The 18395-nt window shown below is 43.8% G+C and overlaps 1 protein-coding gene across 1 annotated transcript in view; it reads right to left on the reverse strand.

Annotated features, from left to right (window-relative positions):
* The window catches only part of DNAH11 (dynein axonemal heavy chain 11), a 319324-nt gene that overhangs the window by 202429 nt on the left and 98500 nt on the right, over positions 1-18395 (reverse strand). The window contains exons 31-32 of the mRNA XM_075557332.1: positions 10307-10438; positions 2867-3027 (exon numbers count right to left, since the gene is read on the reverse strand). Of these exons, the coding sequence (XP_075413447.1) occupies positions 2867-3027; positions 10307-10438 (293 nt within the window). The remainder of the gene's footprint in view (positions 1-2866; positions 3028-10306; positions 10439-18395) is intronic.

Below are 18395 nucleotides of genomic sequence, written 5' to 3' on the forward strand. Positions count from 1 at the left end.
TAACCAGTCGGTCAGATGCAGAAGTGATATACACCACCCATGCACATCCCCCTCATATGTGAGACCTGGGCTGTCTATTCCCTTTTCCCACTGGCTGAAACAAATGTGGAAATCACATTTAGGAGGCTGGCTACCTGCTAGCCTATAACACCAGACTACTACTCTGAAGCTTACACAAGTGGCACATCAGCATCACTAGTATTTAAGTCCCTACATGGGTGATGGAGGTGGGGTATCTCTCTGCAACAACTTAGCCTTTGCCCTCCTAACCAACACACTTGTGTTCCAGCCCAAGTCCTTCAGTTACAATCTGGTTGATCTAAGTCCTTGAACCTGACCCTATACAGAAGGGGAGATACCACCTAAGTTGAAGGTTGGCATTAAGTGACACATAGTCAAAGTATCTCAAAGGTGTCATTACGTTCAATGTAAACAGTTAGTAGACAATTAACAGGTAATCCAAAGGATGATAAAGGAAACACATGATGCAGATATCGTATCCAGCACTATTCACATAGTCAAAATTCACATTCTTTTACCTTAAAAAAAAAAGAACCCATACAGTGATTTAAAAAAAAGGAGTTAATGAGCTACGAGTTCTCGCAGCGATGCCTCTGCCCTGTCCCCATCGCACCTGTGCTTGTGCACCTCTTCTCCATTCACAACAGCACTTGTATAGTAAACTCTACGCAGTTAGTTTGACTACGTTTAGTTGATTTGGTTAAACTACAAATTTTCATCCCCATACTGAAGCAGAGGAGCAAGAACCATCACAAAGTTAGTGAATGAGTCCCCAGTCAAGCACCATAACCTAACGCTTCTCTAAAGACATCTGCTTGAAATGCTACAACTTCGTCCCAATATAAATGTTAGACTACTGTGGTACTGGATAAATAGAAGCACTCATGTTCGTTGTGATTTCTCTTTCATGAAGGTTAAGAATTAAATGTGCTTCCTCTGTCCAAAGAAGTCAGCAGAGATTGGAAGACAGATGAAATAAATTCCCGTCAGGGTAGCACAGCCATTGCTGCTGTTAGCTGTCGCGGGGCTCATCTGACTCACGGCGATCTTAGGGAGGATAAAACGGAATACAGCTGTTCTGCACCATCTTAATGATCATTGGGAGAGCGGAGCCCTTTTTTGTAGCTCTGTGTGCTGCCTTCCAACCCAGGGGACCTCAGTTTCCAGCACTGGACTGGACACCATTGTGTTGCATCTGTTAGGTTTTCATGAACTAGTTTTGAGAAGTAGCTAGCTAAGCCTTCCTTCCTCTTCTGTCTCAGGGTGCACTCTCGGTGAAGCTTGTCCCTCCCTATTTAGATTACTGTGGCATTGCTTGCAGCACCCCAGCAACAGGCTGCCTACCACAGTGACCCACAGACAGAAGGCGGTAGGAGGCATCTTTACTCCTACACAATTCTGTGTCTGTGCACTCGTACATGCCTGAGAACATGCATGCAGGCAGATGTGTGTATTTGTACAAGGGGGAGGGGGGCCTTTGAAAAGTTTGTGGGAAAATTCCATTATCTTTTTTTTAAATTTATTTTTTTACATTTTATTAGGGGCTCATACAACTCTTATCACAATCCATACATATACATACATCAATTGTATAAAGCACATCCGTAATTCCATTATCTTTTAGTTCAACTTTACCACAAACTTTTATGAGCCAACCTTGTGTGTGTGTGTATAATGCAGTATATATGGTATATATGTGTATATAAACAATTTTCTCATATTGTCAGGAAAGGCCAATCCCTGGAGGGCTTATTTGGTAAAGTGGAAGGTCAGCACAAAAGAGGAAGGCCCTCAACGGGATGGTTTGATGCCGTGGCTGCATCAATGCACTCAGTCTTAGAAACAATTGTGAGGATGGCGCAGGATTATGCAGTTTTGTTTTGTTGTGCATCGGGTCGCTATGGGTCAGAGAAAACGCAATGACACCTAACAACAACAACACTCATAAACAAACAAAAACCCTTTATGGGAAAGCCTCATATTACTCCCATGGAGAAGCTGGTGATTTCCAACTACTGACCTTGTGGTTAGCAGCCCAATGCATAAGACATATGCACACATACCTACATATATAGTCTGTGTCTACATGCATACCTTCTGTTCAATTGGCAGTGAACTTTTAGCAATAGTAACCTCTTGTCTCCTGATACACTCCAGCCACACTGGTTTTATTAAAATCTCCAAGTGGCCAACACTTGGAACTTTGTACATGCTTTCCCTTCTTTGGGCCCCTGGATCACCAAGCACACACAGACTCTCTGGTCTTAAGTGTGAGCTCAAATGTCCTCTCACCAAATCTACATGTTTCCCTGCAAGATACCTTCTTGTATTCTACCATTTCGCTTTTGTAATAGTGAATACATTGCCACATGAAATGCCTTTAAGGATTTGTTTCTTCCCCACCACCACTCCATGAGGAAGGAAGCTCGGCAGGAACAGGAATATTGCCTGTTCAACGCAATTGTTGGTATCCGGGTCCACAGCGCAGGATTTCTGCATCTCAATGCAGGAGTCCTATGTTACTCCCCTTCTCCTGCCACCAAGCTCCAACGAGCGGGGCTTCCAGTAAAAGGGAGAGTGAGGAATCCTGGGATCAGGATGCTAGATCTCACAGCAGGCAAGTGATATGCCTGTTATTCTGTTTCTCTCATTGAGTCCCCACGTTGGTCCCTAAATAAAAGTCAGTATCCACCATCTTATTTCCTTAATGAATTTACACACACGTTAATCTGGCTTCTCTGTTTTGATCCCGTCTCTCTGTTCCCTTCCTTTTCATGTCATCCGTCACGCCAGCGGGTGTGTTAGCAAGGTTTTCCCCATGACGCACACTTCACATAATCCTTACCTGTCAGTTAGTGGAGTGATCACAAGTCGAGGACTGTTTCCTAAATACTCGTAGAAGTATTGGAACTGAGCATCACAAATAGCAACAAAGCAGTGTTTGTGGGTGTCCTGCCACTGGTGGCGAAGTTGAGACAGCCAAACGAAGGCTTGGGGACTGAAGACCTAAGAGCGGTGCACAATCATTATCCTACACCACACTACATCATCCTACATTGAGAAGCACAGAAACAAATAACATTGCTGTTGATTCTGACTCACCGTGAACCAACAAGTGCAGCGTAGACCTGACCTGCACAGGATTTTAAAAACTTTCACCTTTTTCCAAAGTACTTGTGGGTGCATTCAAACCACCCACCTTAGGGATAATATCCAGGTACTTAATCAAACCCAGGTAGTCCTGATACACGTAAGACATTGCTATTTTTGAGGCAACAAATTTAGTCAACTAAACAAATGAACTCTATTGGTTCACATTCTAGGTCTACAATCCTCACAAAGAGGAACTTTCTAGTATGCTGTTGCAGACTGAAATAGCATGATCACGCTGAACACTTCGTCAGAAATGCCTGTGAGAGAGAAGTCTTCCTGTCAGTAGGGCTTTTCCTGTAGAACCATATGCAGTTCTTCAAGTGATTCTTATCCCCTTTGATGAATAATTCCCAGAGACGAGGTATTTTGTATTACCCTGTCCTCATATCACTGAAATAAGATGGAACCATGCATTATTCGCACCGAAATGACACATGTCCCCAACTCTGGCCTGTTGGAGGTAGAAACAAGCTATTTCAACACAGTCCATTTGAAAGTCAGTTTTGCCTTCAGTACATAGATTTTTTCACATGAACCATGTCATTAGTATTTTAAATTCTCTGTTCTTTCTTTCCTACCCAGTGTAATCCATGTGTCTTCCAGCGTGAAAAACCAGTAAGCACAGTCTCCTCCTTCAGTGTACATGCATTCCTAAATTTCAGGAATCACTTGAAGTTACCATCCTATCTGTCTACTGATTTACCCAATCGCTAGAAAGGTCTCAGCACTGCATAGTGCTATATTTTAAATGTCAGGAAGTATTAGACAAAGTTTCTGTCTTTTTCAGGACACAGTAAAGGCTATATGTTAGATAATATATCTTACGAGAAGGAAATAGGTTAAAAAGGTAGAGGTAGGCATTTCCGGCAAAATGGCGATGGAGTAACACATACCAGAGGGGATCTGCAGAATTGAGCCCAGGAGAGTTGCTTAGAGGGAAATTCAACACTGTTGGATCACAGGAGGAGCATCATAAACATAAGTAGGCACAGACCCACAAGGTTTTGAGGGGCTGGGGGCTTTTGGCTTACCTCAGTGGAGGCCGGCTGGGGCTTGACCTTGGCCCCACCACTGTCTTTGCCAGAGCTGGGACCATTTGGAGCCTGTAGGGCTGCTTGGTCTCAACACAGCCACAGTTTCCCACCCCCCACCTCAGGGCAGGGACTGGACCCTTGCAACTCCATGGGCAGAGATCAGGATTCAGCGACATGGTTGCTCTTATTTCAATCTCTTCTCTGTCCACCCCCTCAGGCTTGGAGGGCTGCACAGGGGCTTTTTCTCAACATAGCCACAGCCACAGCTTGCTGCTGCCGCCTTGGAGCAAGGACTAAACACTTGCAGCTCCACTGGCAGGGATCGGGACTCACCTACGTTGCTGCATTTGTTTCCATCTCTTCACTATATCTCTCCCCTCACCTGCTCAGAGGGTTTCTTTTTAACTTTTACCCCCTCCTCTTCATCTCTTTCTTGGTCTCTCACACACTACTGCTAACCTCCAGACCACTCCCCTTAGCCTAGGGCATTTACGCATTTGCCACATCCAGCTAGGTGAGCTCTACCCTGTGGAGCCACCCCACGGCTGGGGAAGGCCCTGCTGACCTCCACCAGGGGATACTCTGCTCAACATCTTACAGGGGAATTCCTGACTGAGTGCGTGGGGGCCTAAGATAGATCAACCAACACTCCTCAACGTTCCAAGCTGCTGCAAGAACCTCTGTCCAACCTCCGCAACACCAAAGCAGTCAACCCATCAGCCTTCTGGGTCACTCCCCTGAGAGGGAAGGCACAGGAGGAAAAAGTGGTAGTTTAATCCCATAGTGAAATAAGCTGTAGGCAGTTTGAAGAAGCATTCCTACAAGTCTCCGAGAGAGAGCCAGTGCTCGACTCCCTGAAAATTGGCACCTGGCTCCTCTAAAACAATGCAATGCCAACAGTCATCAGCCCCAACGACCTCAACGAAGAAACAGGAGAAACAAAAGGCAATGGCAGAAGATGTCCTGAACATAACGACATGCATAGAAGAAGCAGACGTTGAGCTGCAACAGAAAGAAATTTTCAGAATGCTATTTGGAGTCATACAGGATATAAAGGAAACAATACAGAAAAAGGATGAAATGATAGTAGAGGTAAAAGCCATAAACCAAAGGAAAATACAGGAGCTTAAGGAGGAGATAACAAAAACCAGTAGCAGACTCATGGACCTCGAGAATCGACTGGAGGAATCAGAGAACCGCATCAGTGAGTTGGAGGACAGACAAGCAGACTTTAACAAATGTGAACAAAAATCTAATAAGATCATCAGAGAAGCTAAAGAAAACTTAAGAGCTATGTCTGATGCTATGAAGCAGAACAACATTAGAATTATTGACTTACTGGAGGAAGACACAACGAAGAAGTCATCTGCAACAATAATGAGATAATTCTTGGAGGAAAACCTCCCCAGCTTAATGAATGAAAACCAGGCAACCATTTAGGAGGCTGAAAGAACACCAGCTAGACTAGATCCAAAGAAGAAGTCACCAAGGCATATAATAGTTAAATTAATCAACTTTGAGGAAAAGGAGAAAATCATGAGAGCAGCTAGGGAAAAACAAGCAATCACATATAAAGGTTCCCAAATAAGAATATGCTTCACCCTATCACCAGAAACTATGAAAAAGTGGAGAGAGTGGAGTAACATATTCCAAAAATTGAAGGAAAACAATGCAAACCCAAGAATACTCTACCCAGTCAAATTATCAATCAAGATAGATAGAGAAGTAAGAGTCTTCCCAGACTAGGAAACACTCAAAGAATATGTTAGAAGAAACCCATCCCTAGAAAAGATCCTTCCTGACCCAGTATGGGCAGAAGAACAACATTCACCAAGCATGAATAAGAGATCACCACACAGAACAACCTCACCCAGAGGGCAAAAAAAGAGAAAACTGACCTCAAGATAGCATTGACTTAAAGATGGAAAGAATTCAAAGACTGCTGAGGTAAGCTTTAAAAAAAAAAAAAGGCAAAAAGAGCATAGGCAAAAAGCTACAGTATACAAACATTCCTGGGGTGAGGACCAGGTAATATGGCAAGGACCAGACCAAATACAGGGACACACATGGTATACAACTAAAGAGGTCGGAAAAGGAAAATAATAATAAAAAAGAAAAGGGTAGCGGGGCACAGGGCACTAACCCACCCAAGGGGAGGGTATTGTTTGTGTCTCCACAGGGAAAAAGGGACCAGACTTCAACCCGGTGCTCCAAGATGTGAATGCAACATGCCAGCATGGAGTAAGGAACCAGTGGAGAGGTCGAAGTGGGGGGAGGCGGCCCCAACCCCAACTACTAAGTGGACACCTGCCACTCCCCTCAGAAGAATTTATTTCAAAGGACGGCACTGCATCTACAGCTCCGAAAGAGGGACATAACTGATCGGAGCACACGGGAGTAGATAAAGGGGGAGAAGGAGAGAGTGGAGTACATCATGGCCCACCAGGCCGTGCGGTTGATGTTTCCAATTAGAGCAGCCAGTCGACAGAGAGGACCACATGGCCAGCCCCACTATGAGACATGACGCCCCTCACTGACCCATAGCCCTATAGGGCACAACACCAGACACAGTGTGGGAATTGTACCCAATCGGATCCCGCCACACCAAGGCAAAACATTAAGGGGGTGCAACAGAACAGCATGGGAATGGAGTGGCAAGGTCCCCAGGGAATGCTGAAGGTAGACTTTGGGGCCAGGGCGTGCTGCCCCAACAGACTGGACTGAAAAACCTTCCTAAAGGCCAACAAGTGACCCTTGAACTAACCACAAGCTTTTCTTTCTTGTGTTTGGTTTTGTTGTCATTGTTTTGTTTTGTTGTATATTGTTGCTTGGTCTTGCTCTGTCTTGTTTTTGTGCTTGTTATTATCTCAGCATGTCTGTCTAAATAAAATAGGCTGGATGAACAAGTGGAGGAGAAAACAACGGGACCGACAGTTCCGCAGGGACATGGGAGAGGGAGAGGTGGGGGGAAGGTAGTAGTGTTAATAAACCCAGGGACAAGGGAACAACAAGCGATCCAAATCAGTGGTGAGGAGAGTGTGGGAGGCCTGGTTGGGCATGATCAAGGGGAATGTAACTAAGAGGAATTGCTGAAACCCTGGTGGGGACTGAGCATGATAGTGCGACAGGAGGAAGTCAAAGGAAATAGAGGAAAGAGCTGGGAGGCAAAGGGCATTTATAGAGGTCTAGATAAAGACATGTACATATGCAAACATATTTATACATGAGGATGGGGAAATAGATCTATGTGTATATATTTATAGGTCTAGTATTAAAGTAGCAGGACATTGGGCCTCCACTCAAGTACTACTCCCTCAATGCAAGAATACTTTCTTCCATTAAATTGGCATTTTATGATGCTCACCTTCCTAACACAACCGCTGAAGACAAAGAGGGTGAACAACCAAATATGGTGAAGAAAGCTGATGGTGCTTGGCTATCAAAAGATATAGCATCTGGGGTCTTAAAGGCCAGCAAGCGGCCATCTGCTCAGAAGCAACACAGCCCACATGGAAGCAGCACACCAGCCTGTGTGATCACAAGGTGTTGAAGGGATCAGGTATAAGGCATCATCAGAACAAAAAAATCCTACCATAGTGGAATGATGGGGGGGAGTGCGGAGTGGAGACCCAAAGCCCATTTGTTGGCCACTGGACATCCCCTTACAGAAGGGTCTTGGGGAGGAGATGAGCCAGTCAGGGTGCGATGTAGCAACGATGAAAAATACAACTTTCCTCTAGTTCCTAAATGCTTTCCCCCCCCCCTACCACCACCACCACCACTTACATGATCCGAATCATACCTTGAAAATCTGGCTAGATCAGAGGATGTACACTGGTACAGATGGGAACTGGAAACACAGGGAATCCAGGGCAGATGATCCCCTCAGGACCAGTGGTGTGAGTGGTGATACTGGGAGGGCATAGGAAGGGTGGGGGTGGAAATGGGGAACTGATTACAAGGATCTACATGTGACCTCCTTCCTGGGGGACAGACAACAGAAAAGTGGGTGAAGGGAGACATCGGGCAGAGCAAGATATGACAATATAATAATTTATAAATTATCAAGGATTCATGAGGAAGGGGGGTGAGGAGGGAGGGGAAAAATGAGGACCTGATGCCAGGGGCTTGGGTGGAGAGCAAATGTTTTGAGAATGATGAGGGCAATGAATGTACAAATGTGCTTTACACAATTGATGTTTGTATGGACTGTGATAAGAGCTATATGAACCCCTAATAAAATGATCTTTTTTAAAAAAAAAAGTTGGGGTAGGTGACAGGGCTAGTCATTGGGAGGTTTGATGAGCTATTCAAGGGGAAAAAATTTACCGTATATACTAAAATATAAGCTGACCCGAATATCAGACGAGGCACCCAATTTTATCACAAAAACTGCATTAAGAATGTGCTGAAAATTTATACACGAGTATATATGGTATGTGACTTGTAAGCACCATGGAATTCATTACAAAAAGCTAACGAATAAAAGAGAGTAACTTCTGATGTCATAGAGCAGCTGTGAATCAATTTCAGTTCTGATGTTTCCCTGCCTTGATCCCCTGCAGATGACTGACCACAAGGGTCTGGGGACACAACAGTATTAATGTCCAGGCCACTAATACTAAGGGGATTAAATACAAGTTTAAGGCATTTCTGTGTTCCTAATGAAAGACATGAACAAGAACAAATGGAACTGAAGGAAGAAACCCAAGCTGTACTGAAGACATCAGCCATAAACAAAGCCCCAGGAATTGGCAGAATATCTACTGAAATGTTTCAACAAGCTGATGAAATTATGAAAGAACTCACTCATCTATGTCAAGAAATTTGGGAGACAGCTACCTCACCAACTGACTGGAAGAGATGAGTACTTGTACCCATCCAAAAAAAGTGACCCAACACAATGTGTATATTACAGAACATTATTATTATTATTATCACATGCAAGTAAAATTGTGCTGAAGACCATCCAACAATGGTTTCAAGCAGCACATTGACTGGCAGCTGCCAGAGCTTCAGGCTGGATTCAGAAGAGGATGTGCTAAAAATTTAGGAGTTTTCTTTGAGGACTAAGGTGTGCCAGACCCAAGCCATGGTATCTTCCATTGCCTCATACACATGTGAAAGTTGGACACTGAGTGAAGAAGACCAAAGAAGAACCAACACATTTGAATTGTGGGTGAAGGGAAGACTATTGAAAGTACCATGGACCGTCCAAGGAACAAACAAACCGGTCTTGAAAGAAATGCAGCCAGAATGCTCCTTAGAAGCAAGGATGGTGAGACTTCATCTCAAGCACTTTGGACATGTTGTCAGGAGAGACCAGACACTGCAAAAGGAGATCATGGTAAAGTAGAGGGGCAATGGAAAAGAGAGAAACCTTTAACAAGAGGGATTGACACGGTGGCTGCAACAGTGGGCTCAAACATGAGACCACTTGTGAGGGCGGTGCAGGACTGGGTGGTGTTTCATTTTGTTGTCACTATGGGTTGGAATTAACTGGATAGTACCTAGCAACACCCAGTAAAGAGAGAAAAGGGAAAATAGATAAACAACACACAAGAGATGCTTTAAATGGCATACATACACTTAAAGCTATTGATCCCATAAATTCAAAGCACAGGTCATAAAGGTGAGATTGACAGGCCAATGGACCACACAGTGACAGACAGAGAAGCCAGAAGAGAGGGAAATGAACACAACTTCCTCAGCTCTTATATCTTGAGTCCATTTTTTAAAGTAATTCAAGGTTTATGACTTGCTATTAAGATAACTGCCATCAGGATATTACTATTATTATTGTCATTAACTGCCATTGAGTGGCTCCGACTCATGGTGCCCTTACTCATATAAGAGCAAAATGCTGCCTAGTCCTCACCGCCTTCATGATCACTGGCATGTTTGAACTCTTGCTGTGAATGTCAGACTCCTAATCTGAATCAAACACACCCAAAGTAGTATAGTTTCTCAGAACTAATTAAAATATACAAATTTCTTAAAACTCTGACTTTATAAGATTGATTTTTCCAGGAAGCATCACTCTTAGGAAAACAACAACAACAACATCACACACACACACAATTTCTAAAGCAACTTACCTTCTGAGAAATAAGTTTTGCCACCACATCTCTGGCATGGACGTCGATGGTACAAATGGTCATGATCTTCTGCCTGTCTCCAGGTGGAAGCTCTCCCAGCAAAAGTGCAATCAGTGTGTTCAACTGAGAAATCTATGAAGAAAGTTTCCCACAAGGGTGGGGAGGGTTACAAACGTAGACTCTAACAGCCCAATACTCTTCATATTTGTGAATATGCTACCTCCACTGGTCCTCAAAGAGCCCTGGAGAAGTGGGGGCAGAGAAATAGAACCATATTATTACTTTCTCACACAAATGAAGGCGCGGAGGTTCAGAGGATGATGGTGAATCTATCTGTTCTGGCAGTGCCAAGGACAGAAGCAGAGTTTCCTGGTGCCGTGAACGGTCTCTTCACTAAGGATGACCTTGTCCACAACTTAGCGGGAACAGAACAGCTACCAACCTTAAAATGTCAAGGGAGGCTCACTTCTTCAAAAGCCTACTAAGAAGTAAACCCTAAGTGCTGTTTTTTCCCCTTGTTTTATTTTTCTTTACAAATGGACCCATCTAATAGTGTGCATGAGTTTTGCTTGCGTGTGGTTGTTGTAGGTAAAAGAGGGTAAGGTGGTGACAATTTGTGAGAAAATATTAAAACGTAGAGCTAAAGAACACCCCACTTTGTTCTTTTTACTCACATCACTACTCTGGCTTAGGTATATCCATACCTTAGAAGACTATTTTCAAACTAACGGTCTCTTTTCATAGAATAGATTGACCTTGATTCAAGTGGAACAAAAGATATTGAATGCATTAACAAGACCACGCATTGTTTTTGTGAGATTTCCTGGGTTTTGAATGTGTACAAACATTCGTGGAACCAGGCCTAACCTAAAATAGTCCTGATTGTGAACCAAAGTCAGGGAGGTTTGGAGGACATGATTTAGAAAGGGCAGTCAATTTCCAACTGTTAGCACCCAAGACAGTTGGCAATACATGAAATCGCACAGATCACCAGAGGCTTGTACAGCATGAAAGCCTACTGTCAAAGCCTCCTTTCCCACAGCACTATTATAATCTCCCTGGAAACATGTAGTGCGGCAGACTTCCTGAGACTGCAGTGCAGCTGAGGGCTGGGGATCAGAGAAAGTGCAGTCAGAAGGGAGAGAGAAGGGAGAGAGGAAGATGAGATCCATCACACGTACAGTGTACCAGGCACTGGCTAATAAGGACAGTGCCGTGCTCATCTCTCATAAAGCATCCCGCGATTCATGACCATCTTACTTTGTGCTGATGTGGAATGTGAGTTGCCAGCATTTTATCCAGGTTTCCTAACAGGGGAGTGGAAATTCAAACCTAGAAGCCCTGACATGCAGGCCTTCTGACAGCTTTAAGCCACATCAGCAAAATCGGAACAGACCCGAGTTTGTAAAACGCTGGGGTAGTGGATTAACTACAATGAGAAGAATTACAGTCTAAGCCCTGGATTGGGAGACACAGAAGAGGAGGAAACCCTTTCAGGAGCCTGATCTGAGAGAGTGCCAGGAGTGTGGAGGTCAACCACATTCAAAGTGTCGCAGTTGGACATAATCTTACAGGAGCCAGACCCCACTGTTCCCAACTCAGTCAGTCTCTGTACCAGCTTCCACGAGGCCCAGCCATCCCCTCCAAGCCTGGGAAGCTGTGGCTATGTGAGGAACACTCTAGAGAGATGGAGCCAGGTTCAGTGGAATTGATTCCAAGAGATTAAATGATAATAACATGGTTTAACATCCAAAAGTCCATCAACATTATTCACCACACTGATAAGAAAAAAGATAAAAAATCACATGATAATATTGATAGATGCAGAAAAGGCATTTGATGATATCTATTCCTAATTAAGAGACTCGAGAAGATAATAGAAGGAAAATTAATCAATTTAATACAAGTGATCTATGAAAAGTCAATAGCCAATATCACAGTCAATGGAGAAAAGGGAAAAAAACAGTCCTACTGAAAAGGGGGACTAGACAAGGATGCCCCTTGTCCCCACTTTTTTTTTCAATATTATACTTGAGGTCCTAGCTAATAACATAAGGCAGCAGAAGAACATTAACTATCTTTCTGGGAGAGGAGCAGGTGAAACTATCTCTGACATTGATAGGATGCAAAAAGGGTGGGGGGGCAAGATCAACAAACAGAAGTCTATTGGCTTGCTACATGCATCGACAAGACCACAGAAGAGGAGATCAAGAAGGCAGGAACCTTCCTTTCCAATAGCCAAGAACAAACTGAAATATCTAACGATAGATCTAACAACAGCAACAAAAAGACTTATACAAGAAACACTAGAGAACCCTACTACAGGAAACCTAAAGCGACTTCCACAAATGGAAGCAGAAGCCATTCTCCTGGGTGAGAAGACTTAATAAAGTAAAGATGTCAATCTTACCCAAGGCACTAATATGTTTAACACTATCCCAGTTCAAACACCAACAACCTTCTTCAAAGAACTGGAAAAACTGACCACCTTTCCTGACTTTAACATCTACTACATAGCCACAAAGGTCAAAACAGCATGGTATTTGAATAATGACAGATACCCAGACCAAGGGGAAAGAACAGAAACCCCAGAAATAAAACCCTCAGCATATAGACAACTGATTTTGGCAAGCGCCCAAAAGGCATCAGGCGGGAGGTGGATGCTCTCTACAACAAGTGGAGCTGGAAACAATGGATATCCACCAGTAGATAAATGAAACTAGACCCTTACCTTAGCTGATGGTGCCTGGCTAACAAAAGATACAGCATCTGGGGTCTCAACGATTTGAAGTCACACAAGTTGCCATCTAAAAGAGAAGGAACACGCCCACATGGAAGCAGCACATCAGCCTGATTATGAGGTGTCGATGGAAGCAGGTAACAGGCACCAGAAGACTCAAAACAGTATTGTTGAGAACGAGGGGGGGATGGAGCAAAGACCCCAAACCCACCTATAGAGAATAGGACATCTCCTCACAGAAGGGTCCCAAAGAAGGGATGAGTCAACCAGGGCATTGTATAGCACCAATGAAACACAGTATTCTTCTGGTTCTTTGAGGCTTCCTTACCCCCTCACCCCCCACTATCACGATCCTAGTCCTAGCTCTCAGTTCTGGCTAAACTGGAACATGTACACTGGTACATATAAGAGCTCACAAAGCACAGAATCCAGGTCAGATAAACCCCTCAGGAACAGAAATGGGAGTAGCGATACTAGGAGGGTAGGGGGAAGGTGGAGAAAGATGGGGGGAAAGGGGAACCTATCCAAATGATTCATGCACAACCCCTCCCCATCAGGGAGATGAACAGAAATGTGAGTGACGGGAAATAGTGATTGGTATAAGATATGAAAACAATAATAATTTATCAAGAGGTCATGAGGGAGTGGTTGGGAGGGAAGGGAGAAAGAGGAGCTGATGCCACAGGCTCAAATAGAAAGTAAATGTTTAGAAAATGATGGCAACATATGTACAAGTATGCTTGATATGATTGTTGTATAGAATGTTATAGGAGCTGTAAGGGCCCCCCATAAAATAATTTAATTAAAAATAAACATAAAGAATATGCACTTTGAATATTCAGGCTCTATATCAGCTTTATAGGCATTCAATCTATTTTCAATGGCTTAAATCTATAAAACCTATAAACCAAACCCATTGTCATTGAGTAGATTGTAACCCTTAGTGATCCTGTAAGACAGAGTCAACTTGTCCCTCTGGATTTCTGAGACTGTAAACCTTTACGGGAGTAGAAAGCCTCATCTTTCTCCCCCAGAACATCTCAAAATCCATAGGTCATGGTAGAACTACCTCTTCGAGTTTCTGAGACTGCAATTCTTTACTGAAGTAGAGAGCCTTGTCGTTCTCCGAGAGTGACTGGTGGTTTCAAACTGCAGCCCTTGCAGTCAGTAGGCAATGCGTAACTGCTATGACTCCAGGGCTCCTCTCCTCAGAGCATGTTGTGGTTTCTAGCTGTCAACCCCGCAGTCAACAGCCTAATGCATAACCCACTCCATCACCAGGGAACCCTTAAATCTGTAACAGGTACTTAATTTTTAACAAAAGTGGATGGGATTGTTATTTCAACTACACCACATTTGATGATCAAAATCCCTTAGGTTTTAGATTCCTCAAAGGCATGTCGTGTGTGTTTGATTGGCTCCAGGTCCTGGATGTCAGAGGCTCACCTTGTGGCTTATGTAGTGTGCTGCCTTGACATCCATTCATTCCCCTTTGTTGCTGTTTCACCCGGTTCCTGGAAAGGTCATTGTTATCTTGTCACACAGGCTCTCCAGTTATAGTTTCTCACTACCCTCCCCAGACATATCCCATGTTTCCCCTGCTAGAGACCTTCTTATAACATCTAATCTAGTTCCTCACAGGTATGATTATTCCTCCTGGCCATGTAATTCTCCATGATAAAATGCCCCCCCCCCCCCGCCTCTCTCTCTCCCCGCGTAAACACACTCATGGCCATTGCTTCGATTCTGATTTGTGGTGTCTCTACAGGACAGTGCAGAACTGCCCCCACGGGTTTCCAAGACTGTAACTCTTTACAGGAGTAGAAAGCCCCTCCTCTTCCTCCTGCAGAGTAGCTGGTGGTTTCAAACTCTTCATCTTTCAAAGCTAGGAGCCTATACTCAACCACTATTCCACCAGTCTTGGAAATGCACTGAACTCTGCTTTGAACCCTCTCCTATAGCTCCAGTTTGTTCCATTTCCTTGGTCTGGGGTGTAAACTCAGTATGGCCCAGCTGTGATGCTTGCTGAAGTTTTCGCTCTGCAGCTGTGGGTCTTAAATTCTACTTCTTATCCTGTTCTTTCTGAGGCTTGATTTCTCATACTGCACCTGGCAGACCGTCTCTAACACCCATAGATCTCCTTGGGTCAAAGTAAGGCAGCAGAGCCACAGAGGGGGTATGTGTCTTATCACAGTTGATCAGTGAACATGTTGAACATGCTCTACACAAATGAAGGAATGCATGTACAATCAGTAACTCATGCATGTTGCCATTCCTAAATAATTTACACACAAGGAGGCTTCCAAAACGTGGTAAAAGAAACCACTATCTTTCAGTTCCCAAATCCCAAAAACTTTCTGAAGCCCTCTCGTTCATACCGGTGAGAAAAATGAAGCATTTGCACGTTGACTCTGTTCCTGTCGTGTTTATGATATCCAGTTTTCACAAAAGCAAATCTTGCACTGCTGTTAGCATGTGGTTAAATGAGCGGATTCAAACAGTAATGCATCGTATATGTCCTAAGAACATTCATTTCACATGCACTGTCTTGCTCGAGCCTCCCCACAACCTGTGATTTCCACATTATTGATTCATTTTCCATGGAAGCTCAGTCAAAATGAAAGATTATTAAAATGCATCTATCATATATCTAAAGCATCATATGTTGGGGCTCTTAGATGGTCTGTCAAGATTAAATCTTCCCTGACGATGCATTTTTGGAAGTAAGAAAATCCTGTCCCCACAAAAATAAATACCGTATATACTCATGTATTAAGCCGAGTGTTTCAGCACATTTTAAATGCAGTTTTTGTGGTACAATTAGGTGGCTCAGCTGATATTCGGGTGGGCTTATACTCGAGTATATGCGGTACTGCTCGCAACATTCATGCTATCCTTGGTATAAATGCATCATCAGGGATATATAAAACATTTCTTGGTATATTTTTTAGAGATGTAACATACTGTGTATAATCAGCACTCACTCTTGTACTTGATGACAGCAATGTTACCTGATTTTCTACCAACGAGGATGTTGCCTGAATTCCATTACCTACATCTCTTGGAAACTGCAGTGGTATCGACAGGATAGATGTTGGCTTTAGAAAGAAAGCAAGTAAATGCAGAACGAAGCCAAATAGAGCAGACTCATAACTTTTCTTGAGTAAAAAGCCAACAATGTTCTCCCACTGTTCTCTTCCTGACTCATTTTATGTCAGCCACACTGGTCTCGTCTGTTTCTCCAGCATGCTTGCTTCATGATTACAGAGCCCCTATGGATCACAATAGAGTATTTTCGAATAAAGTACTGAAAGATAAGCCCCCTGGGTTGGAAGGACTTAAAAACTCACAGTGGTCACACAACAGGCTAGATGACAACACCCATGATTGTGGAATGGAATTAGAGCTAGGCAAGATTTTATTCCATTGTACATGGAGTTGCTGTCATGGATTCAACTGCCTCCTCAAAAAGTGTGTTGGTTTGGCTAAGCCAAACTTCTCAGTGGTTTGACAGCACAAATATGTAGCAGTTTTGTAATGATGTAATCATCCTCCACAGTGTGATCTGATGTGATTATCCTCTATGTGTGATATGTTGGAGTTATATGAATGAGGATTAGCTTGTGTTTGTTGTATAATGAGACAGGATTTGGATGAGAGCATCAGAATCCTGCACTGATACAAGGGGGTCTTCAAAAAATTTGTGACAAAACCGATTAATAAGAAATTTCCAAAAAATTTTGAAGCCCTTCCCTTGTATAAGGAGAGTTTCCTTGGGGTTTAACCTGAATCATTTTTATCATGTTAGAGGAGCAAGCAGCAAGGGGCCTGACTATGCCAAAAAAGAAGAGGAGGAAGTGGAGTGTGCCCTTGGGTTGCACGGTCCCTGAACGATGACCTTCAATAACATGGGGAAGATTGATGCAAAGACATATGAAGATCTCCAAGGAGGGCTGGTCCACAGGTAGGAAGATAAGGTGCTTCCACCAGAGCCAATACAGAGAGAAAATTTCCCCTAAAGCTGGTGCCTTAAACTGGGACTTGATTTCACAATGTGAGAGGATGAACTTCTATATGTTAGAGTTATAAACTAGTGCTAGTTCTGCATAACAACACTAGGGAAATAAGACAGCCATCATGAGTCAGAGCTGTCCCCATGGCAATGCACAACTACTGCTCTCTTCATAACAATGGCAACAAAGACCTCTAGTCTTGAAAATCATCAATGTTTCAATTTCAGCAACATCAGAAACAATGGGAGTCCCTGGGATCGAGATGGCATCCAGGTAGAATTACCTGCCCAGCACTCCTGTTCCAAGATTAGAAAATTAAGAGGTAAGTAGGCCAATACTGGGAAGCTGGGTGCTAAAAATAGCCTCAGTGTACTAGGGTCCGGTTCAAACCTCCCTTTTTGATTTTCACTATGAAGCGATTCAAGAACACACTGAAATGCTCTAATTGCACTGTATCTGACTATGGGCTCTGCTAACCCCTCACCAGGTTCCGAAGGACAGCATCAGTCACCCCGTCCTGCGCCCTAGTCCTGCAGTGGACGGTAATTTTCACAGACTGCTGTCTAAAAGTGGTCATAGTCCTAGGCTTACAGACAGCCTCCAAGAGCTAGCCACAAGACCTCACGCGGGAGCTCCCCACTCTGCTAGCTACCCAGCACCTGCAGTTTAGAGCTTTTCAAACCCCCCCCCCAATAAGGAATGGAGTGACTACATCGACCACCCCTTTCCTGATTCTCCCCAGTTCCATGCCTGCCAGTGTGGGTAACAATAGATAATTAAGACATTAATTTTCAGCAATTAAAGAGCTGCTGGGATATTTACTTGTGAAAAAGAATGCAGTTTCACAGAACACAACCAGATGGAGGGAAGGGACACAGGATGGCAGTTGGGAGCAAATTCAGATCTATTCATCCCTAAACCCTCTCTGCTAAGTTGGACCCCACTCACAAGGGGGTCAGCATGGTACAGACCTGATAACAGGGCACCCCCATAAACCCATTATAAAAAAGGGAGAAAAATTGTGTTCTTTGTAAAAACACTTTCAATTCAAGGCTGTGGTCCTCTGTGTACCTTTATAAACCTTCAGAACTCTGTCCATTAGCATCCATTAACATAACAAGGTAGCCAGAGCTAAACTCCTGGGCACAGTCTAGGGTTTTTAACATAACAAAATGGGAAAGGACAGCAGGCCATACCACTTTTGAAAGGCTGCAAATTGGGGCCTGACAGCCCAAACCAGACCCGGGGCCAAGTTGCAGACCTGCCCCAACTTGGTCCAGGGGCACACCTACAGTCACCAGCCTCACCCCATTCTCTGAGGATCCACCACTACCAT

This window comes from Tenrec ecaudatus, chromosome 9 (genome assembly GCF_050624435.1).
Source record: "Tenrec ecaudatus isolate mTenEca1 chromosome 9, mTenEca1.hap1, whole genome shotgun sequence".
NCBI classification, from domain to species: domain Eukaryota; kingdom Metazoa; phylum Chordata; class Mammalia; order Afrosoricida; family Tenrecidae; genus Tenrec; species Tenrec ecaudatus.